We start from the raw sequence: 16,403 nt of genomic DNA, 5'->3' as shown, positions 1-16,403 counted from the left end.
GTCTGACACACACAGGGTGCTTTATTTTTATTGCATGAATGAATGAGCCTGCAACAGAAACAACACAGTCACCAGGCAGGGCCTGTAGGGGGCACTCTTGGTCCTCCACAGTTATTGGGGCCAAGACACAAGAGCCTCTGCACTTTGGATAGTCCACACAGAGTTAGTAAAAGATGGGGTCTGAGTCACAGGTCTCCTGGTTGCCAATAGTGTGTCCTTGGGTGAGTCACTTCACCTCTCTGAGCCTTGATATCTTCATCTGTAAAATGTGGGTCCTTATTCCTAACTCACAGTATTGTCAGCACAACCAAAGAAACCTTAGATGTGAAAGTGTGAAACTTTTAACATTGGGTCTGGCATGGTGGCTCATGCCTGTAATCCCAGCACTTTGGGAGGCCAAGGTGGGAGAATTACTTGAGGCCAGGAGTTTGAAACTAGCCTGGACAACACAGTGAGATCCCGTGTCTTCAAAAAATACAAAAGAAATTAGCCAGGGATGGTGGCACACACCTGTAGTCCCAACTACTCAGGAGGCTGAAGCAGCAGGATCACTTGAGCCCAGGAGTTTGAGGCTGCAGTGAACAATATGATTGATTGCTACTGTACTCCAGCCTAGAGGACGGAGTGAGACCTTGTTTCTAAAAAACAAACAAACAAAAACCTTTTAACATTGGACAAGCAGAAAGTATTGTTTAGTTTTTCAAAAGGAGCTCTGCTAGGACTCTAAATGGAAAACAAAACTAAATTTACAGGAAGTACAAAAGCTGACACAGGTAATTGTAGGTTCCTTACCCTAAGAGGACAAAATAAGCCAGGTTCTCACCCTAAAGAAAGACAGGTCTGGCTACAGATGGGTTTGCCAGGCACAACTTCCTGGGCACCCACCACCTCAGTCCTAAGTGAATTAGACACCAGGCCTGGCCGGTGTAAGGCCCCGGAGCCTTCTCAGCCCCACTGTGGGCCCCTCACAGAGACCTGCATCTGGCTCTCCTCCACCCTGCTCTGCTCAGGCTTTCTGGTCCCTGGGATCCGGGGTGAGGAAGGCCTGCCTTCTCTTGCCTCAACACTCCCCAGGGAGGCTTCAGGATGAGCCGCTGACCCTGCAGTGACAGCTTTCTCTCCTCTGGGACCTCTCTGGCTCCAGGCCCTGAAGCCAAAGCTGTTAAAGGCCTCTGACCTCCCCTGATATTCAGCTTCCTCCCCACAGTGCTAGGCTTAAGCTTAGACCCCCTAGCAACAAGCTTCTAACTGAGGTCACGCTCTCCCATTTCCCCGCCAGCTGTTCTAAAGTCTTGGTGGGGTGGAAGGCCTGGGCTCCAGCCAAGTAACACATCGACTCTCAAGGAGGCAGAAGTAGTCTTGGAGACAGGGCTGGGGTTGGCCCACCCAACACCCAGCTCCTCCCTTGCCCCTCCTGAGAGAGTCTGTCTCTGGTCTCTGAGACAGAGATAACATTTCCCTCCTCCCACTTTCCTTCTCCCTTTGTATTTATTTATTTATACATAGAGGGGTCTCACTATGTTGCCCAGGCTGGTCTCAAACTCCAGGCCTCAAGCGATCCTCCCACCTGAGCCTTCCAAAGTGCTCGAATTACAGGTGTGAACCACCTTGCCCAGCCTCCCTCTCCCTTTGAAAAGAAAGGTGGGGATGCTGAGTGAGGTGAGAACCACCAGGTATAGTGTAGAGGACTAGAAAATGACTGAGGAGCTGGTCATTGGAGGAGGCTGCAAGGGTAGCTCAATCCCGAATTGCCTCCAGGATTGCCCATGAGGTCCCCCAAACCCTAGGCTTCAAGGCTCCACCTCCTCCACCACCCCAATGCCTTGGCACCTGCCATCATCCCTGCTTGCCTCCTCCCCGGGCCTGGCCCTCTCCTACTTTCTGTTCTGGTTCAGCTCATCCCCCTCTAGGAGTCTCTACATTGCTGGTGGCCCAGCTGCTCTTGAAGCAGTGGTCTGTCTTCCCAGGATTTGCTTCTGTGCTCCCTAAAGGAATGTTTTAAAACTATGTAGTGACTTGCACGTTTTTCAAGTTGACAGCTAAGATTTTTCATCATGTTTAAATCACTGCAAAGGGTGCAATTGCTGAAGTCTTTTACATATTGCAACATTTTAAAACAAAACAGTTAGATTCTTTTAAATGTTTGTTCAATGAAATCTAAACACTCTAATGATTTGATACCCTCCATCATCCATTTAAAATACACATGTATGATAGAACAATCAGACAGGAGATCAATAAGGAATCAGAGGACTTGAACAACACTATAGATTAATTGGACCGAAACAGACATATGTAGAATATTCTACCTGACAGCAACAGAATACACATCCTTCTTAATTTCACACAGGACATTCTCCAGGAGAGAAAGCATATATTAGATTACATAACAAGCCTTAACAAATTTAAGATTGAAATCATACCAAGTATCTTTTCTGATCACAATAGAATGAAACTAGAAATCAATAGCAATAAGAAAACTGGAAAATTTACAAGTATGTGGAAATTGCACAACACACTCTGGAACAACAATTGGGTCAAAGAAGAAATCACAAGGGAAATTATAAAGTATCTTGAGAAAATGAAAACAAAAGCACAGTATACCAAAACTTATGGGATGCCGAAAAAGTAGTACAAAGAGGGAAGTTTGTGGCAGTAAAAGCTACATTTAAAAAGACGAAAAGTTTCTTTGGTAGTTCATAAGTGTGATGACTGGGTTTTCACACTCATATGTGAGATGTGCCTCCCTCAAACCTTGTTACTAGTTGGCACATTACCCATCTGACATGAAGGAAAAAAGAGGAAGAAGAAGAAGAAGAGAGATCTGAAATCAAGCCTAACTTTATACTTCACAGAACTAGAAAAAGAAGAATAAACTAAACTCAAAGTTAGCAGAAGGAAGAAAATAATAAAGTTTAGAACAGAAATAAATAAAAAAGAATAGAAAAACAATAGTAAAAAAACCAATAAAATTAAGTGTTGGTTTTTTTTTAAAGATTGACAAAATTGACAAGCCCTTAGCTAGATTAACTAAGAAAAAAAGAGAGAATACTCAAATAACTAAAATCAAGAATGACAGAGAAGCATTCTAATTGATGCCACAGAAATCAAAAGGATCATAAGAGACTACTATGAATATGCCAATAAATTACATAAGCTAGAAGAAATTAATAGATTTCTAGAAACATACAAGCTACCAAGACTGAATGATGAAGAAATAGAAAATCTGAACAGACCTATAACTAGTAAGGAGATTGAATCAGTAATCAAAAACCACCCAAAAAAGAAAAGCCCAGGACCAGATGACTTCACTGAGGACTTGTACCAAAAACTGAAATAATTAACATCAATTGTTCACAAACTATTCCAAAAAATTAAAGAGAAAGGAACACTCTAAACTCATTTTATGAGGCCAGCATTACTCTGATACCAAAGCCAGACAAAGATACTACATGGGGGGAAAAAAAACAACAGACTAATATCCCTGATGAATGTTAATGCAAAAATCCTCAATAAAATACTAGCAAACCAAATTCAATTGCACAATAAAAGGATTACACACCATGACCAAGTAGGATTTATCCCTTGAATGCAAGGATGGCTCAACATATAAAAATCAACAAACGTAATACACCACATTTACAGAATAAAGGACAAAAATCACATAATCATCTCAATTGATCAGAAAAGGCATCTTAAAAAATATAACATTCTTGTATGATTTTAAAAAGTACTCAGCAAACTAGGAATAGAAGGAAATTACCTCAACATAATAAAAGTCATATATGAAAAGCCCACAGCTAACATCATACTCAACAGTGAAAGACTGCAGGCTTTTCTCTAAGATCAGGAACAAGGCAAGGATGCCCAGTCTTACCACTTCTATGTAACATAGCACTGGAAGTCCTTGTCAGAGAAATTAGGCAAGAAAAAGAAATAAAGTCATCCAAACTGAAAAGGAAGAAATAAAATCATCTCTGATTGTAGATTACTTGATCTTGTATGTAGAAAACACTAAAGATTTCACACACAAAAACTGTTAGAAATAATAAATTCAGCAGTTATAGGATACAAAATTAACACTCATACATCAATTGCATTTCTATATACTAACAATGAACAATCCAAAAAGAAAATTAAGAAAACAATCTCATTTACAATAGCTTCAAAAAGAATAAAATACTTAGGAATAAGCTTAACCAAAGAGGTAAAAGACTTGTACACTGAAAACTGCAAAACACTGCTGAAAGAAATTAAAAAGGATACAAATAAATGGAAAGACATCTCGTGTTCATGGATTGGAAGATTTAATATTTTTTAAATGCTCATATTACCCAAAGTGATTTACAAATTCAGTGCAATCCCTATTAAAATTCCAATGGCAGCCGGGCGCGGTAGCTCACGCCTGTAATCCTAGCACTCTGGGTGGCTGAGGCGGGTGGATTGTTTGAGCTCAAGAGTTAGAGACTAGCCTGAGCAAGAACGAGACCCCATCTCTACTAAAAAAATAGAAAGAAACTAGCTGGACAACTAAAAATATATATAAAAAATTTGCCAGGCATGGTGGCTCATGCCTGTAGTCCCAGCTACTCGGGAGGCTGAGGGAGTAGGATTGCTTGAGCCCAGGAGTTTGAGGTTGCTGTGAGCTAGGCTGATGCCATGGCACTTTAGCCCAGGCAACAGAGTGAGACTCTGTCAAAAAAAAAAAAAAATTCCAATGGCATTTTTTACAAAAATAGAAAAAAAATCCTAAAATTCACATGGAATCTCTAAGAACCCCCAAATAGCCAAAATAATCTTGAGAAAAAAAGAACAAAGCTGGAGACCTCACACTTCTTTATTTCAAAACATATTACAAGGCCAGAGTAATCAAAACAGTATGGTATTGGCATAAAGACAGATATATAGACCAATGGAACAGAATAGAGAGCCCAGAAATAATTCTCATGTATGTGATGAAATGATCTTCAACAAGAGTGCCAAGACTACATGATAGGAAAAGGATAGTCTTCAACAAATGGTGTTGGAAAAACTGGATATCCGCATGTAAAAGAATTAAGATGCACCTTTACCTTATGACCTAAACATAAGACCTGAAACTATAAAGCTCACAGAAGAAAACATAGGAGAAAAGCTTCATAACATTGGTCTTGGGAATGACCTCTTGGATATAACACCAAAACCATAAGTAACAAAAGCAAAAATAGACAAATTAAACACAAAACATAAAAAAAATTCTGTGCAGCAAAGGAAACAATCAACAGAGTGAAAAAGCAACCTACAGAATGGGAGAAAATATTTGAAAACCATATACAGAATAAAGAGTTAATATGCAGAATATATAAAGAACTCCTACAACTCAATAACAAAAAACAAATAGATTGAATAAAATATAGGCAAAGGACTTAGACATTTCTTCAAAGAAAATATACAAATGGCCAAGAAGCATATAAAAAATACGTTCAACATCACTAATCATCAGAAAAATGCAAATCAAAACTGCAATGGAGTATCACCTCATGCCCATTAGGATGGCCACTATACAAAAACAAAATACAAGTGCTGGTGAGGTTGTTGGAACGCTTGCACACTGTTCATATGGTTGTAAAATGCTGCAGCTACTATGGAAAACAGTATAGAAGTTTCTCAAAACATTAAAAATAGATCTACCATATGACACTGCAATCCCACTTCTGCGTATATATCCTAAAGAATTGAAAATAAGATCTTAGAGAGATATTTGCACACCCATATTCATTGCATCATTATCACAATAGCCAAGATGTGGAAGCAACCAAAGTGTCTATCAACAGATGAATGGATAAAGAAAACATATACTTATACACACATTCCAATATTATTCAGCCTTAAAAAGGAAGGAAACCCTATCATATGCTACAACATGGATGAACCTTGAGGACACTATGCTATTTGAACTAAGCCAATCACAAAAAGACAAATACTGTGTGATTCAACTTATATGAGGTATATAAAGTAATTAAACTCATAGAAACAGAAAGTATCATTGTAGTTGCTGGGAGGAGGAGGAAACAGTTGTTCAAAAGATATGAGTTACATTCATGCAAGATGAAAAAGCTCTAGAGATCTGCTGTACAATACTGTAATGTATACTTAAAACAAGGGTAAATTATTTTATATATTTTTTACCATGATAGATATATAGTGAGATAGATAGATAGATAAATAATCCCTCTCCCCACCGCCCCTGCTAAAAAAAAAAAAGGATGAATGAGTTCTTCTTTACCATTCAGTCAAGGAAGCATAGTGATCTTTGGGACAGGTAAAGGGTATGCCTCCCATTCTTAATTGGGAAGGGTTATTTTGATCCAGAGGTAGGGAAGCAGGAGCAGTGTGACACCTTGACTGCCACCTATTCGGAGGCACGTCGGTTTTAGAGAGCTGAGGATCTGTAAGTGAATTCCAATAAAAGAATCTGTACCTGTGTATCTTTTGGGAAATAACATTGGGGTACACTCATCCCAAGCCCTGAAGGCTGGGTTTTCTACTGGGGGCTCCCTCAGGGCAAGAGCAGGGGAGAAGAAACACCACTTGGCGTTGCCCCCTCAGGCAGCTAGAGGTCGTGGTTTCCTTTCCCCCCTGGCCTCCCACACCCCTCCCCTTCCTTGCACCCCTACTTCCCCATTCCGCAACTTCTCTGTATGTTGGAATAAACTATTAATAAGACTTCAGGGCCATTCATGGCTCAAGACTGAGGGTCATGGCCCCTCTCTCGTGGAATCACAGTGAGGACTAAATGAGAATTATTGTGTGCCTGGAAATTGAATGTGAGTTTGAGTCTGGGCTTTGAGGGCCCAGAGGTGGTGACACATGGCCTTTGGCCCTTCATGAAGTAGGAGGGAGGGAGCTGCCGGGATTCAGGAGTTCTGGCTTCTTTTTGCTCTGCCTTTGGGGTTTTTCTGTGAGATTTCCCCTTACCACAGGGTCCAGGGCAAAGACCACCAAACATAAGAAGTTTCCAAGGAGTGAGCAGATTTTAATGAGCATCACAAAGGGACCAGGTTAGGGAGATACAAACTCTAAATCCAGCCTTTATTACCATTATTTCAGTGGCTGAGCAGAGGGAGGAGGCTCAGCCCTGATTAACTCACTCACAGATGCAGAGGCAGCTGGAGGGGAGTGGCTGGAAGGGCTTCTCTACCCAGGAGAGGGCTAAGGGCAAGGGGAGAGGTCTCTGCTGCTGCTCCTGCTGCCACCAAGGGCAGGGAGACCTCGAGCAGTGAGCTGACCTCCGGAGGTCAGGACAGACACAGACACAGACAGGAACAGGGCAGGGACATCAGATGTTGGAAGGGTAGATGGACTGAACAGGTGAGGAAACTCTTGGGGTCTCCAAACAGCTTTAAGATCTCACAGAGGGATCCCTAGGGCCTGCTGACTCCAGGGACTGAGACCCCCCCAGGGAGGCACCCCCTGACTGAGACACTCACAAAGGGCCCCGTGAGCAAGGATCAGAAGAGGGTCTGGAGGGAGGAGGAGGGAGCCTGGGGAGACACCTGGATGGGCATCAGCCAGTGCCTGAGAGGCGTGCTGGGCGGGCCTCTAGCTGCTGCTCTGCTGCTCCTGCTGGCGGATGAGGTTGGCGATGGGGCAGGTGATGCCACCTATCAAGGTCCAGTACTCGTCAAAGCTGATGCGCCCATCATGGTTGGCATCCAGGTTCTGGATGAGCTTGTCTGCAGCCTTGCGGTTCCCCGTGTCCTGGGGAGGAAGCGGGGGATCAGCAATTCGGAGGGTGCAGCCCCAGAGACACCCCAGACAGGACCCTGGCAGAGTCCCAGCATCTGGCCTGGGCAGCAGCTTTCCTTAGAAAATGCAAACAGAGCCCTCAGCAGCTAGGCCCAGGAATCCTGAGAAGACAAAGTCCTGGGGGCAGGGGAGACCCTGGAGTGGGCGCAACTCTGAAAGGAGCGAGGCCACTGCGCGGGAGGGAAGGGAAGGGCAGGAGACCATACCGTCAGCATATGGTTCAGCTCTTTCTGGAGCATCTTTCGGAAGCTGCTCTTGCTGATCTTGTTCTTGACCAGGCTGTGTTTAGACACGTATTTGTAGAAGTTTTCCACCAGGACGACGACCGCCTTCTCCAGCTCTGTGTAGCCGCAGTCCGCCATCTCACCGCTTCACCTCGGCTCGGGCCTGGGCACCACGCAGAGGGGAGATGAGCAGAGACCCCACAGGCCAAACCTTCACCCCCACGCCCACCCTGGGCCCTGGGTGCCTCCCCCTCCCAGGCTGGCTTGTCCTCTGGAGAAGGGAGGAGGCAGGGGAAAGGGGAACACAGGGTGGGCACGGGGGTGGGCCCTGGAATGAGAACTATGTGGCTCCTCTAATCCAGGTACTCCCCAGCTCAACCACCTGAACAGGTTCTCCAGGCCCTTCCCTAGCCCCAGGGAAGGGCTGCAGCTCTACTGGGAGCAAGAGGCTCCACGGGATGAGGAGGAGAGGAACTGCCCAGCCCTGCCCCACACCTGGCCCGCCCAGCTCCCTGCCCTGGAAGCCAGCACAGTTGCTTGGGATGAGCCAAGGAGGAGGGGGTAGAGGCTATTGCCTCCCACCCCCAGGACTGGCTGAGACCCAGGCCACAAAGCAGGAGGGAGAGTCCTAGGCCCCCCGGCTAGTCCCTCACTAAGCTCCAGGGCAGTGATTCCAGGGTCTCAGGCCCTGGCTGCCCCTCTTTGGAAAGGATAAGGTCCTGACCCATCAAATCAGATTTTGTGCAGCCTCCCTACCGCCTGCCACACCCGGCTAGCCTCTCCTCCCGCATACCCACTCCTAAATATACGGCAGGGCCCAAGGATACACATCCTCACCCCATTACCTAAGGAGGAGCCAGGCCTGCTTCTGCCACAGCTGGAGACAGACCCTGAACACAGCCCCGGCCTGCCAGAGGCCACATGCGTCACCCTCTCGCCCCAGGACAAAAGACACTCACATTCCAAGCGGATACAGCCTCTTGAATAACAGGATATGAGGGGAGCAGGCGGGCCTACTCTGTGAGTCGCCGCCCATGCCCAGAGCCCCCCCAAGTCAATCCAGGCAAATCAGACTCCCCTCCCACCCCCAAGCCCAGTAATGTGCTCCAGCCACCCTCACCCACGTGGTCCTGGCGAGGGTTGGTGGACATGGCCACTGTCGGGGCCTGAGCAGCCCACAGTCTGATCTGGAAGGGAGGGCTGCCTCGCCAGGCCCACCGCAGCCTCCTGCCCCTGCCACCTGAGTTCTAATCCCCCTTGTGGCCACTCCGACTCCCATGCCCACTGCCCTGCTCTCTCCAGCTGAAGCCTGCCCATCTCTCGGGCCCTGCCCAAGCCACGCCTCCATGGGAAGCCTGCCTTGACCCCTGCCCTCGGTGCCCTCCCCGACTCCCACAGACACCTCTGTCTCCACCGCTCAGCTAGCACTGACTTCGGCCCACTAACTGGCGTGGCCACAGTCTCTTTCTGGATCTTGCCTGATTCCTTGAGACAAGCATAGTGTTTCTTAAACACAGCCACCATATTTTCTGAACCAAACAGCAGGATTCATAGACTTTGGGACAATTTTTTTTAAATCCTGGACATAGCACCTCCCTGTTTTTAATCTCTGCATCTCCCCTGGCCCACATTGCCTGGCCCAGTGCCTTCTCTAGGTAGGTGTTCTGTAAATAGTACACCTCCTCCTGGCCCTGATACCAGGCATCCAAGGCCCCTGGCCATGTTTCTAAGCTTTTCCTTTCACGAGGCTGCTTCTGAAGGAAGGATGAGACTGGGAGGGAGTAGGCCAGGATGAAAGAAGGCAGGAGAGTTGAGAGGGAGAATCAGGCAGAGCGTCTCTGATGGGGAATCCTGCCCTTCCGTCCCTGCCCCGCCGGCCTGACCACTCCGGTCTGTGGCTAGGAGGATGAAAGATAGTACTGGGACCTCAGGAAACCACACTCCTTCCATACTCTCTGTTTGCTAAGTGTGCAACTGTGTGGTTCAGTGTTTATACCTGTGTAAGACTTTGATACAAACTCTCTAACATTCACAAATGAAGAGGAAGAAAATTTTTCAACCCACAATCTGCTCTATCACCCTTGGGATGGGGCGTGGTGGGGGGCGGCCAGGCCCATGACCAGTGTTCCTCGGAATTCTGAAAACTGAAAAACTGTAGCCATTTCAGAAAAGATTGTGCCAGGCCCATCCCCAACCAAGCCTTAGGAGTGGGAAGAGATTCAGAGAAACCACCCCCCGCCCGTAGCCATCCCAGACCTTGTTCCCTAAGCGAGGGATCTTGAAAGGGAAGAGCTCGGTGTCCTGGGCAGTGAGCCTCTGCCCTTCTCCCTGCTGGCCGGCCCAGCTCTCCCTCTACCCGCCTTCTTGAAATCACTTCCCTGACTGGAGGCGTCTCCTCCTACACCTCCTCGATACCATGCCCCAACCCTACCTGGCCTCTGGCAACAGCCAAGCAGGCAGGACACATAAGAGCCCCAAGAGATGACTCTGCCACCTGCTCCCAGGAGTGCTGGGTCACCCAGAGAGATAGCTTCAGCGCCTCTGGCTTCAGTTCCCAGGCCTCCTCCCACTGCTCTGCCCTCCTCCCCACCTTCTTCTCGCAAAATGGACAACACTGCAGATAGCCATCGGGACAATTGTTTTTCTGAAGCTCTCTCTGAAAGGAAGGGTATCAGAGTAGGCAGTCAGGGGTCATTACCCTCTTCCTCCCTCCCTCGCCCGGGGGCCAGGAGACAGGCTCTGCCACCCCACCCACCCCACAGCCACCTGCTCCTCTGCCTGCCCCACCTCCCACCAGCCAGGCCCAGGGTCTCCAGGCATGGGGCGGGGGCAGTTGTGCTGCCCCATCTGCCCCTTCCTAAGAAGGGCAAGCTGGAGGTACATCCTGGCCTGAGTGGACAGTGTACACCAGAGCCTTCCAGAACAGTGCGAATGGGGAACCATTTGTCTTCCAAAGGACCCCTCACCTGGGACCCCAACCCTCCCCCAGTGATCTCATTGTCTTTTCCTGGGCTGATTCATCATTGAGCAACCAGGAGGCTCCCACCCCCACCCCGCCCCGCCCCCTGCCCCGCCCACCTCTGCCCAGCTTGCTGACTTTTCTAAAAGCCCAAATTGGCCTGACACCATGCCCCTGGATCTCAGCCACTCCAGCCCCACCCTCCCACCCCCAGGTACTGGGCCCCACCCCCTCCAAGTGCCTCCTAACTACCCTCCACCCCTCCAGGCCCCTTCAATCTGGAGCCCTGAGCATCCGCCACACCCTCCAACATTCACTTTCTCATCCCACCTAACACGGGCTGCTTGAGTCTTAAACTGCCTCCAAGTGTTGGGATGTGTCCCTGGACTCCTGTCCCTCCTCAGCCCTGTTCTCTCCAGAGCCTAGCCTGAGTTTGGCGTGCTCGGTGTCCCCTCCATCTACCTTCAATTCACTCGATCACTTATTCGCCATTCATTTGCTTTCGCATTCATTCACTGACTCACGTGTTCACTCTCATTCATTCACTCACTTGTTCAGTAATGCTTCCTTCTCTCGCTTATTCATTCATTCGTTCCCTTCTTACTTTGTCATTTGTCCCCACTGCCTTCAATATACAGGGAAGGTACGATCCGAATTGAGCTGGTAATGCCATCTCTGTCTGCAAGGCTGTTTCCTACGCATCTCTCCAGCCTCAACAGCCCCATTCTCTGCTCTCTCTGATGCTCTGTTCCCAGTTCCACGAGGCCAGTCATTCTCACAGGTGTCCTGCCTCCCCACCCCCCTTGGGACTCACTATGTCTAATTCTCTCTCTCTCACACACACACACAGAAGGAACTCTGCCATTTCTGATCCCCTCTGCTAGAGTATCCCATCAATCTTCCACTCACTTCTGCTTTTGGAGCAAGAAGCCAACTTCTGAAATTTTTTCCAGACAAGTGAAGTTGGAGTAGTTTGGTGTGGATATATACACACACGTACACACACACACACACACACATGCACACGCGCACACCTAGCTGCCCCTGGCCTCACCAACACACAGAGCTCTTTACTAGTCTGCAGGGAAAGGCTGCGCCCACCCCCACCCGACACCCAACTGGACTGGGCCGGGGATTGCTCCTACAGTGCAGGTGGCTCTGCCAAGCCAAGCCAGTCAAGCCAGGACCTGCCTGGGTCCTGAGGTGCAGAAGCTCTCCCTCACCCTTTCCCTCTCCCAGAGCTCCTAGGCTCCCCCAGGGCCTCACACAGGTTCCTCCAGGGTCCCATCAACCCCGCTGCAGGAACAGCTCCCAGAGCACGATGGGGCCTGCTTCCAGGGAACTGGCTGGGTAGTGAGGTGGAGCAGACGCCACCTCAGCCCCAGCCCCCTCTCCCAGGGTTTCCAGGCTCCCTGGGCCCTCCCCGGTTCCTCTGAACCCATTCCCTCTCCCAGGACACAGCTCCCAGAGCCCAGTGAGGCCCGAGCCCAGGGTCTGACCACCCCCACCCCCACCAGCACACATTTGCCATGTTCTGCCTGGGGAGGATCGAGCAGCTGTGGGCAAAGCTTCCGAATGCTCTGCCTGGTGGCCCAGCCCCTGGACAGGAGCCCAATCAGCTGCTGGGCCAGGGAGGGGGTCTCGCCACCCCATCCGCCCCTCTGAAGGCCTCACCCAGCCCCCAACCCCACCAGGATTCCCCACTCCCAAAGTGGCCTTTGGGGAAAGTTAATGATTGACAAATCTTCCTGCCCTGTCTCTGGCAGGCCCCTCTCCCCAGGGCCCCTCCACTGCCCCTTCTCCTGGCCTCCCAAGCCTGCGGGGCCCCTCCGGCAGCGTCAGACCTCCCAGGCCAGGCCTGGGCTGCTCACCTGCCTCCTCCGTCCGCCTCTGCTCCGGCAGGGCTCTGGGGCCTGGACTCTGGCACTGCCAAGCAGCTCCCTGCGCTCAGCCCAACCGGGACTCCTCCCCACTGCACTCCCAGAATCTGTCCCACTCCCTCCTGGCCCTGCCCGCTGAGCTGGCTCGGTGGGGAGATAGTACTGACTCCCTCTTGACTTGGCCCTGGGGTTGGGCCCTTGTTAAAGGGATACACACCTTTTTTAACACCCCTCTACCCCCACCCCAGAGGGAGTGGTGGAAGCTGGCACTCCCCCAACCCCACCCTCCTAACCCCGCAAGGCCCGAGCAGAACCTGACAGGGTAGAGAAAGGACCGGAAGGACTGTCACCTGCCCTCCTCACCTGGGTCACTGGGAGCCCAGTTTCAGGGGCCCCCCAACAGACAAGTTCGGTTAGCATTCCAGGCCAGCCTAACTGGCCACAGAAACTTCTTGCTGTTGGGATTGCAGGAGTAAACACCTGATTTCTGCGGGCTCAAGTCAGAAGGCAGACACCAGGGACCAGCGTCTGGCTCCCTGGTCTTCCGTCTCCAATCCAGCCCATCAGGAGCTCTTCTGAGACCTGTCCCTAAGACCCCTCATGTACAGCAGAGGGTTCCTCTGGAAACTTCCCACCCCCCACCCAAGGAAACTGGCCAGCTCGACTTCCCTATACTGGAAGTCAGCTGAAACCAGAGAAGGGGCCCACTTGCCCACTCCAATGGTTCTGACGTCCCTTCATGGGGCGCTCATCATGTGTCAGGCTCTCTGCTGAGTACTTTGCGTGACGTGTGGCACCATCTCCTAACAATCCAGTGAGAGAAGTACTGTGGATATCTCCATGTTACCGATAAGGAAGTTGACACTAAAACATGCCAGAAGTTCCAAAGGTAGGTGACAGAGCCAGGATTCAAACCTAGGCCAGTCAGCCTGTTTCTCAGCCCCACAGTTCTTAGTCAGCCAGGGCTCAGCACACCTGGGTTCATAGCCTTTTCCCCAGGTGTGCACACACACACCCTCATTTCCTGTCAGAGGGCTGCCCACTGGCAAAGAGAAGCCTGTCCCCCAGAGAGGGCCCGGTCATCCACCTTTTGGGCCTGGTACCACCCTCAACCCAAATCCACAGGGAAAAGTGAGTCCCCATTCACTTCCACTGCCAACTACTGCAACCCCACAGGTCCCAGCCCACTGATGACTGCCAGTCATCCCCAAACTCCCCTCACCCGTGGACCCTGGGGGAAGGGGTATCCAGTCAAGACAACATATTTCACTTTTTTTCATATTTTTATTAATCAAATGATACAAAACAAACCATCATTCTGTAAATGCCCAAGCACCCAGCTGGTCCTGTCACCCCAAGGTCACACCCTCCTCAGCCTCTCCCCCAGGCCCTGATCTCCCTCCTCCCCTGCCCTAGCCCAGGGAGGGTCCTGGGAGGAGGCTGGGGCAGAGCTGGAGGCAAGAAGGGACAGTACTGAACAGACAGCTACAGTCTGGGTTGGGGAAGAGATTAGGAGGGGTAGGTTCTTAAAGACCAATTTTAGTTCCAAATATCCAGCCATATTCCCAGCCCCATTCTTCAAATCATTTCCCATAGCCCAGCTTCTCTCTGCCCTCCCCCACTACCAAATTCCTTGGCCCTTGCACTGTCCTTATCCCTCCAACCATCCCTCAATATCCATGCCTGGCCCGACCCACCCCCAAGCCTCCCTCTGGGAGGGGCTCCTGGACTCATAAGCTCCATGGAGCACCCAGGACGGAAGTGCACAGAAACCCTGGGGGAGGCCGTTGGGACCTGGACTTTGCAGCGGTGAGGAGAGGTGCAGGCTGGGGAATAGGGCGGTGGTGGAAGGGAGGAGCTTTTATTTCCAGATCCACAGTCTCTAAGGTCCCCTCTCCCCAACACCTGCCAAGAATTCAAGGGGGAGCTCTCAACTCCCTCGGACAGGGCTCTCCAGCTTCACACTCTTGGCTGCTTCTCCAATCAGCTCCCAGAAACTCCCGAACTCCAGTTTAGAGTCGCTACAACTGCCCAAGTTGGCGATTTTCTCTTCCAGCCCGCAGTTGCTCTAAGGGGAGGGAAGACACAATGGCTCAGGGAGGCAGCACCTTCAAATCTTCCCACCCCGCCCTGCCCCGGGGCAGGCAGCAGAACCTGAGCCTACCTGGCACTGGCAAGGGAGAAGGGCTGGGGGTTGCTAGTGCCAGGGTGGGTGGGGTCTTGGAGCACTTGCTTGGGAAGTCAGGGTACTGGCTGGGGCAGGGCGCACTCCCTCAGTACCGGCATGAGGTGGGGCAGCTGCTGGGTGACCAGGTCCCGTAGCTCAGAGGGGGTCAGCGTCTCCTTCCCACCCTCCACGGAGTACTGGTGGAAGTTCTTGATGAGAGTCTCAATGGCCCTCTCCACATCACTGAATTCCTGGGCATCCTGAGGACAGGGGACATCAGCCACATCAGTATGGCTCCACCCACCCTACAGCACCCTGCTTTCCCAGGAGCCAGGCAAAGCCAACAGAGCAGAAAACAACTGGAAGGCACATGGGCTCCTGCCTCCTCCAGAGCCCAGAATCCAGCCCCTCTGCCCCCACCCCCGGCCCAGCCTCAGGGCCACAGTGGCCTCTGCCCGAGCCACAGGTTGGGCAAGGCTTCCCTCCCCACCACCCCCCAGCACAGGCAGAGCAGGTCCCAGCATGCACCCAGGCATCCTCTTCCAGGAGGACTCCATCTGCATCACCCTGTGTGGGCCTCAGGGAGGGGGCTCAGGTCTCACCAGCAGGATCTGGGATGCAGGGTAAGGCCAAAGTGAGGGGCAGAAGTCAGTGGGGGACGTAGACCCTCAGAGTGGAGGAGAGGAGTATGGGAACAGAAAGACAAGCCAGGAGTGGATGGGCCCACCTCAGCATTGGCTGACCGACACTGTCCCATGGTGCCTGGTGCGCTTGGTCCTTTAGTGAGTTTTTTTATCCTATAGCCTGCCCTGGAGGAGCTGATGGCTCATGATCTGCCCAGAGAAGGGGGAGGCCAGAGGTGAGAGGAGAGTTCAGCATTTCTTTCCCAACTAGCCCCCTCAGTTCCACCCCAGATAGTCTGTGCCTCACCCAAGGGGTCAGAGAAAACTCCATACAGGCCCAGTCCCTGCCCAGGCTCCAGGAGCTAAGGTCATAGCCCCCAGGCCAACTCATTTAGAGGAAATCCCTAGGGCCTCACCTTAGCCTCATTCCTCCCACTTCTTCCAACCACCCACCTCTGTTTGAAACACACACACCCCAATCTCCAGGACCTGGTCCCCCGGCCCTTCTCCTGGCAGACTAGGGTAGGACAAACTAAGTAAGCCCTTTAGACGGGGGGCAGCCCATTTGGGTGAAAAGCTCTGGGTTTCCTTACCTGCTGGCAGCCGCTGACACAGGACAGGAGGAGCCAGCTCACCTGAGCTCAGCTTTTATACCTGGGGGAAGGGAGGGGAGGCAGGGGGCGGGGCCTCATCCCTAAGCCACCCCTGCTATTGCAGCAGCCTGGGCCCTGAGCCAGCTGTGTGGGCCCCACCCTCCATTGG

General features: G+C 50.8%; 2 protein-coding genes and 1 non-coding gene across 4 annotated transcripts; 1 reads left to right on the top strand and 2 right to left on the bottom strand.

Annotated features, from left to right (window-relative positions):
- The first annotated feature begins 2,684 nt into the window (after positions 1-2,684).
- Positions 2,685-2,787, top strand: LOC138391211 (small nucleolar RNA U13). The gene has a single exon (XR_011234820.1). It is a non-coding gene; the product is annotated as a small nucleolar RNA U13 (small nucleolar RNA).
- Positions 2,788-6,948: 4,161 nt separating this feature from the next.
- S100A16 (S100 calcium binding protein A16) lies at positions 6,949-12,995 on the bottom strand. Of its 2 annotated transcripts, none has more exons than XM_069478718.1 (3): positions 8,858-8,948; positions 7,995-8,175; positions 6,949-7,740 (listed from the first exon to the last, which is right to left on the bottom strand). In XM_069478718.1, the coding sequence occupies exons 2-3, from the start codon at positions 8,148-8,150 to the stop codon at positions 7,582-7,584; spliced, it is 315 nt and encodes a 104-aa protein (XP_069334819.1). In that variant the 5' UTR covers positions 8,151-8,175; positions 8,858-8,948; the 3' UTR covers positions 6,949-7,581. The 2 variants fall into 2 exon arrangements, with proteins under 2 accessions (XP_069334819.1, XP_069334818.1); XM_069478717.1 differs by lacking the exon at positions 8,858-8,948 and adding an exon at positions 12,843-12,995 and having other exon boundaries at positions 6,950-7,740.
- Positions 12,996-14,130: 1,135 nt separating this feature from the next.
- Positions 14,131-16,272, bottom strand: S100A14 (S100 calcium binding protein A14). Its single transcript, XM_069478716.1, has 4 exons — positions 16,235-16,272; positions 15,746-15,851; positions 15,132-15,278; positions 14,131-14,919 (listed from the first exon to the last, which is right to left on the bottom strand). Exons 2-4 carry the CDS (start codon positions 15,773-15,775, stop codon positions 14,782-14,784), a joined length of 315 nt encoding a protein of 104 aa, XP_069334817.1. The 5' UTR covers positions 15,776-15,851; positions 16,235-16,272; the 3' UTR covers positions 14,131-14,781.
- Positions 16,273-16,403: the final 131 nt, after the last annotated feature.

The sequence above is a fragment of the Eulemur rufifrons genome, chromosome 8 (genome assembly GCF_041146395.1).
Source record: "Eulemur rufifrons isolate Redbay chromosome 8, OSU_ERuf_1, whole genome shotgun sequence".
In the NCBI taxonomy this organism is placed as follows: Eukaryota; Metazoa; Chordata; class Mammalia; order Primates; family Lemuridae; genus Eulemur; species Eulemur rufifrons.
Note: the sequence above shows the minus strand (reverse complement) of the source record. Positions and strands in the feature narration are given on the sequence as shown.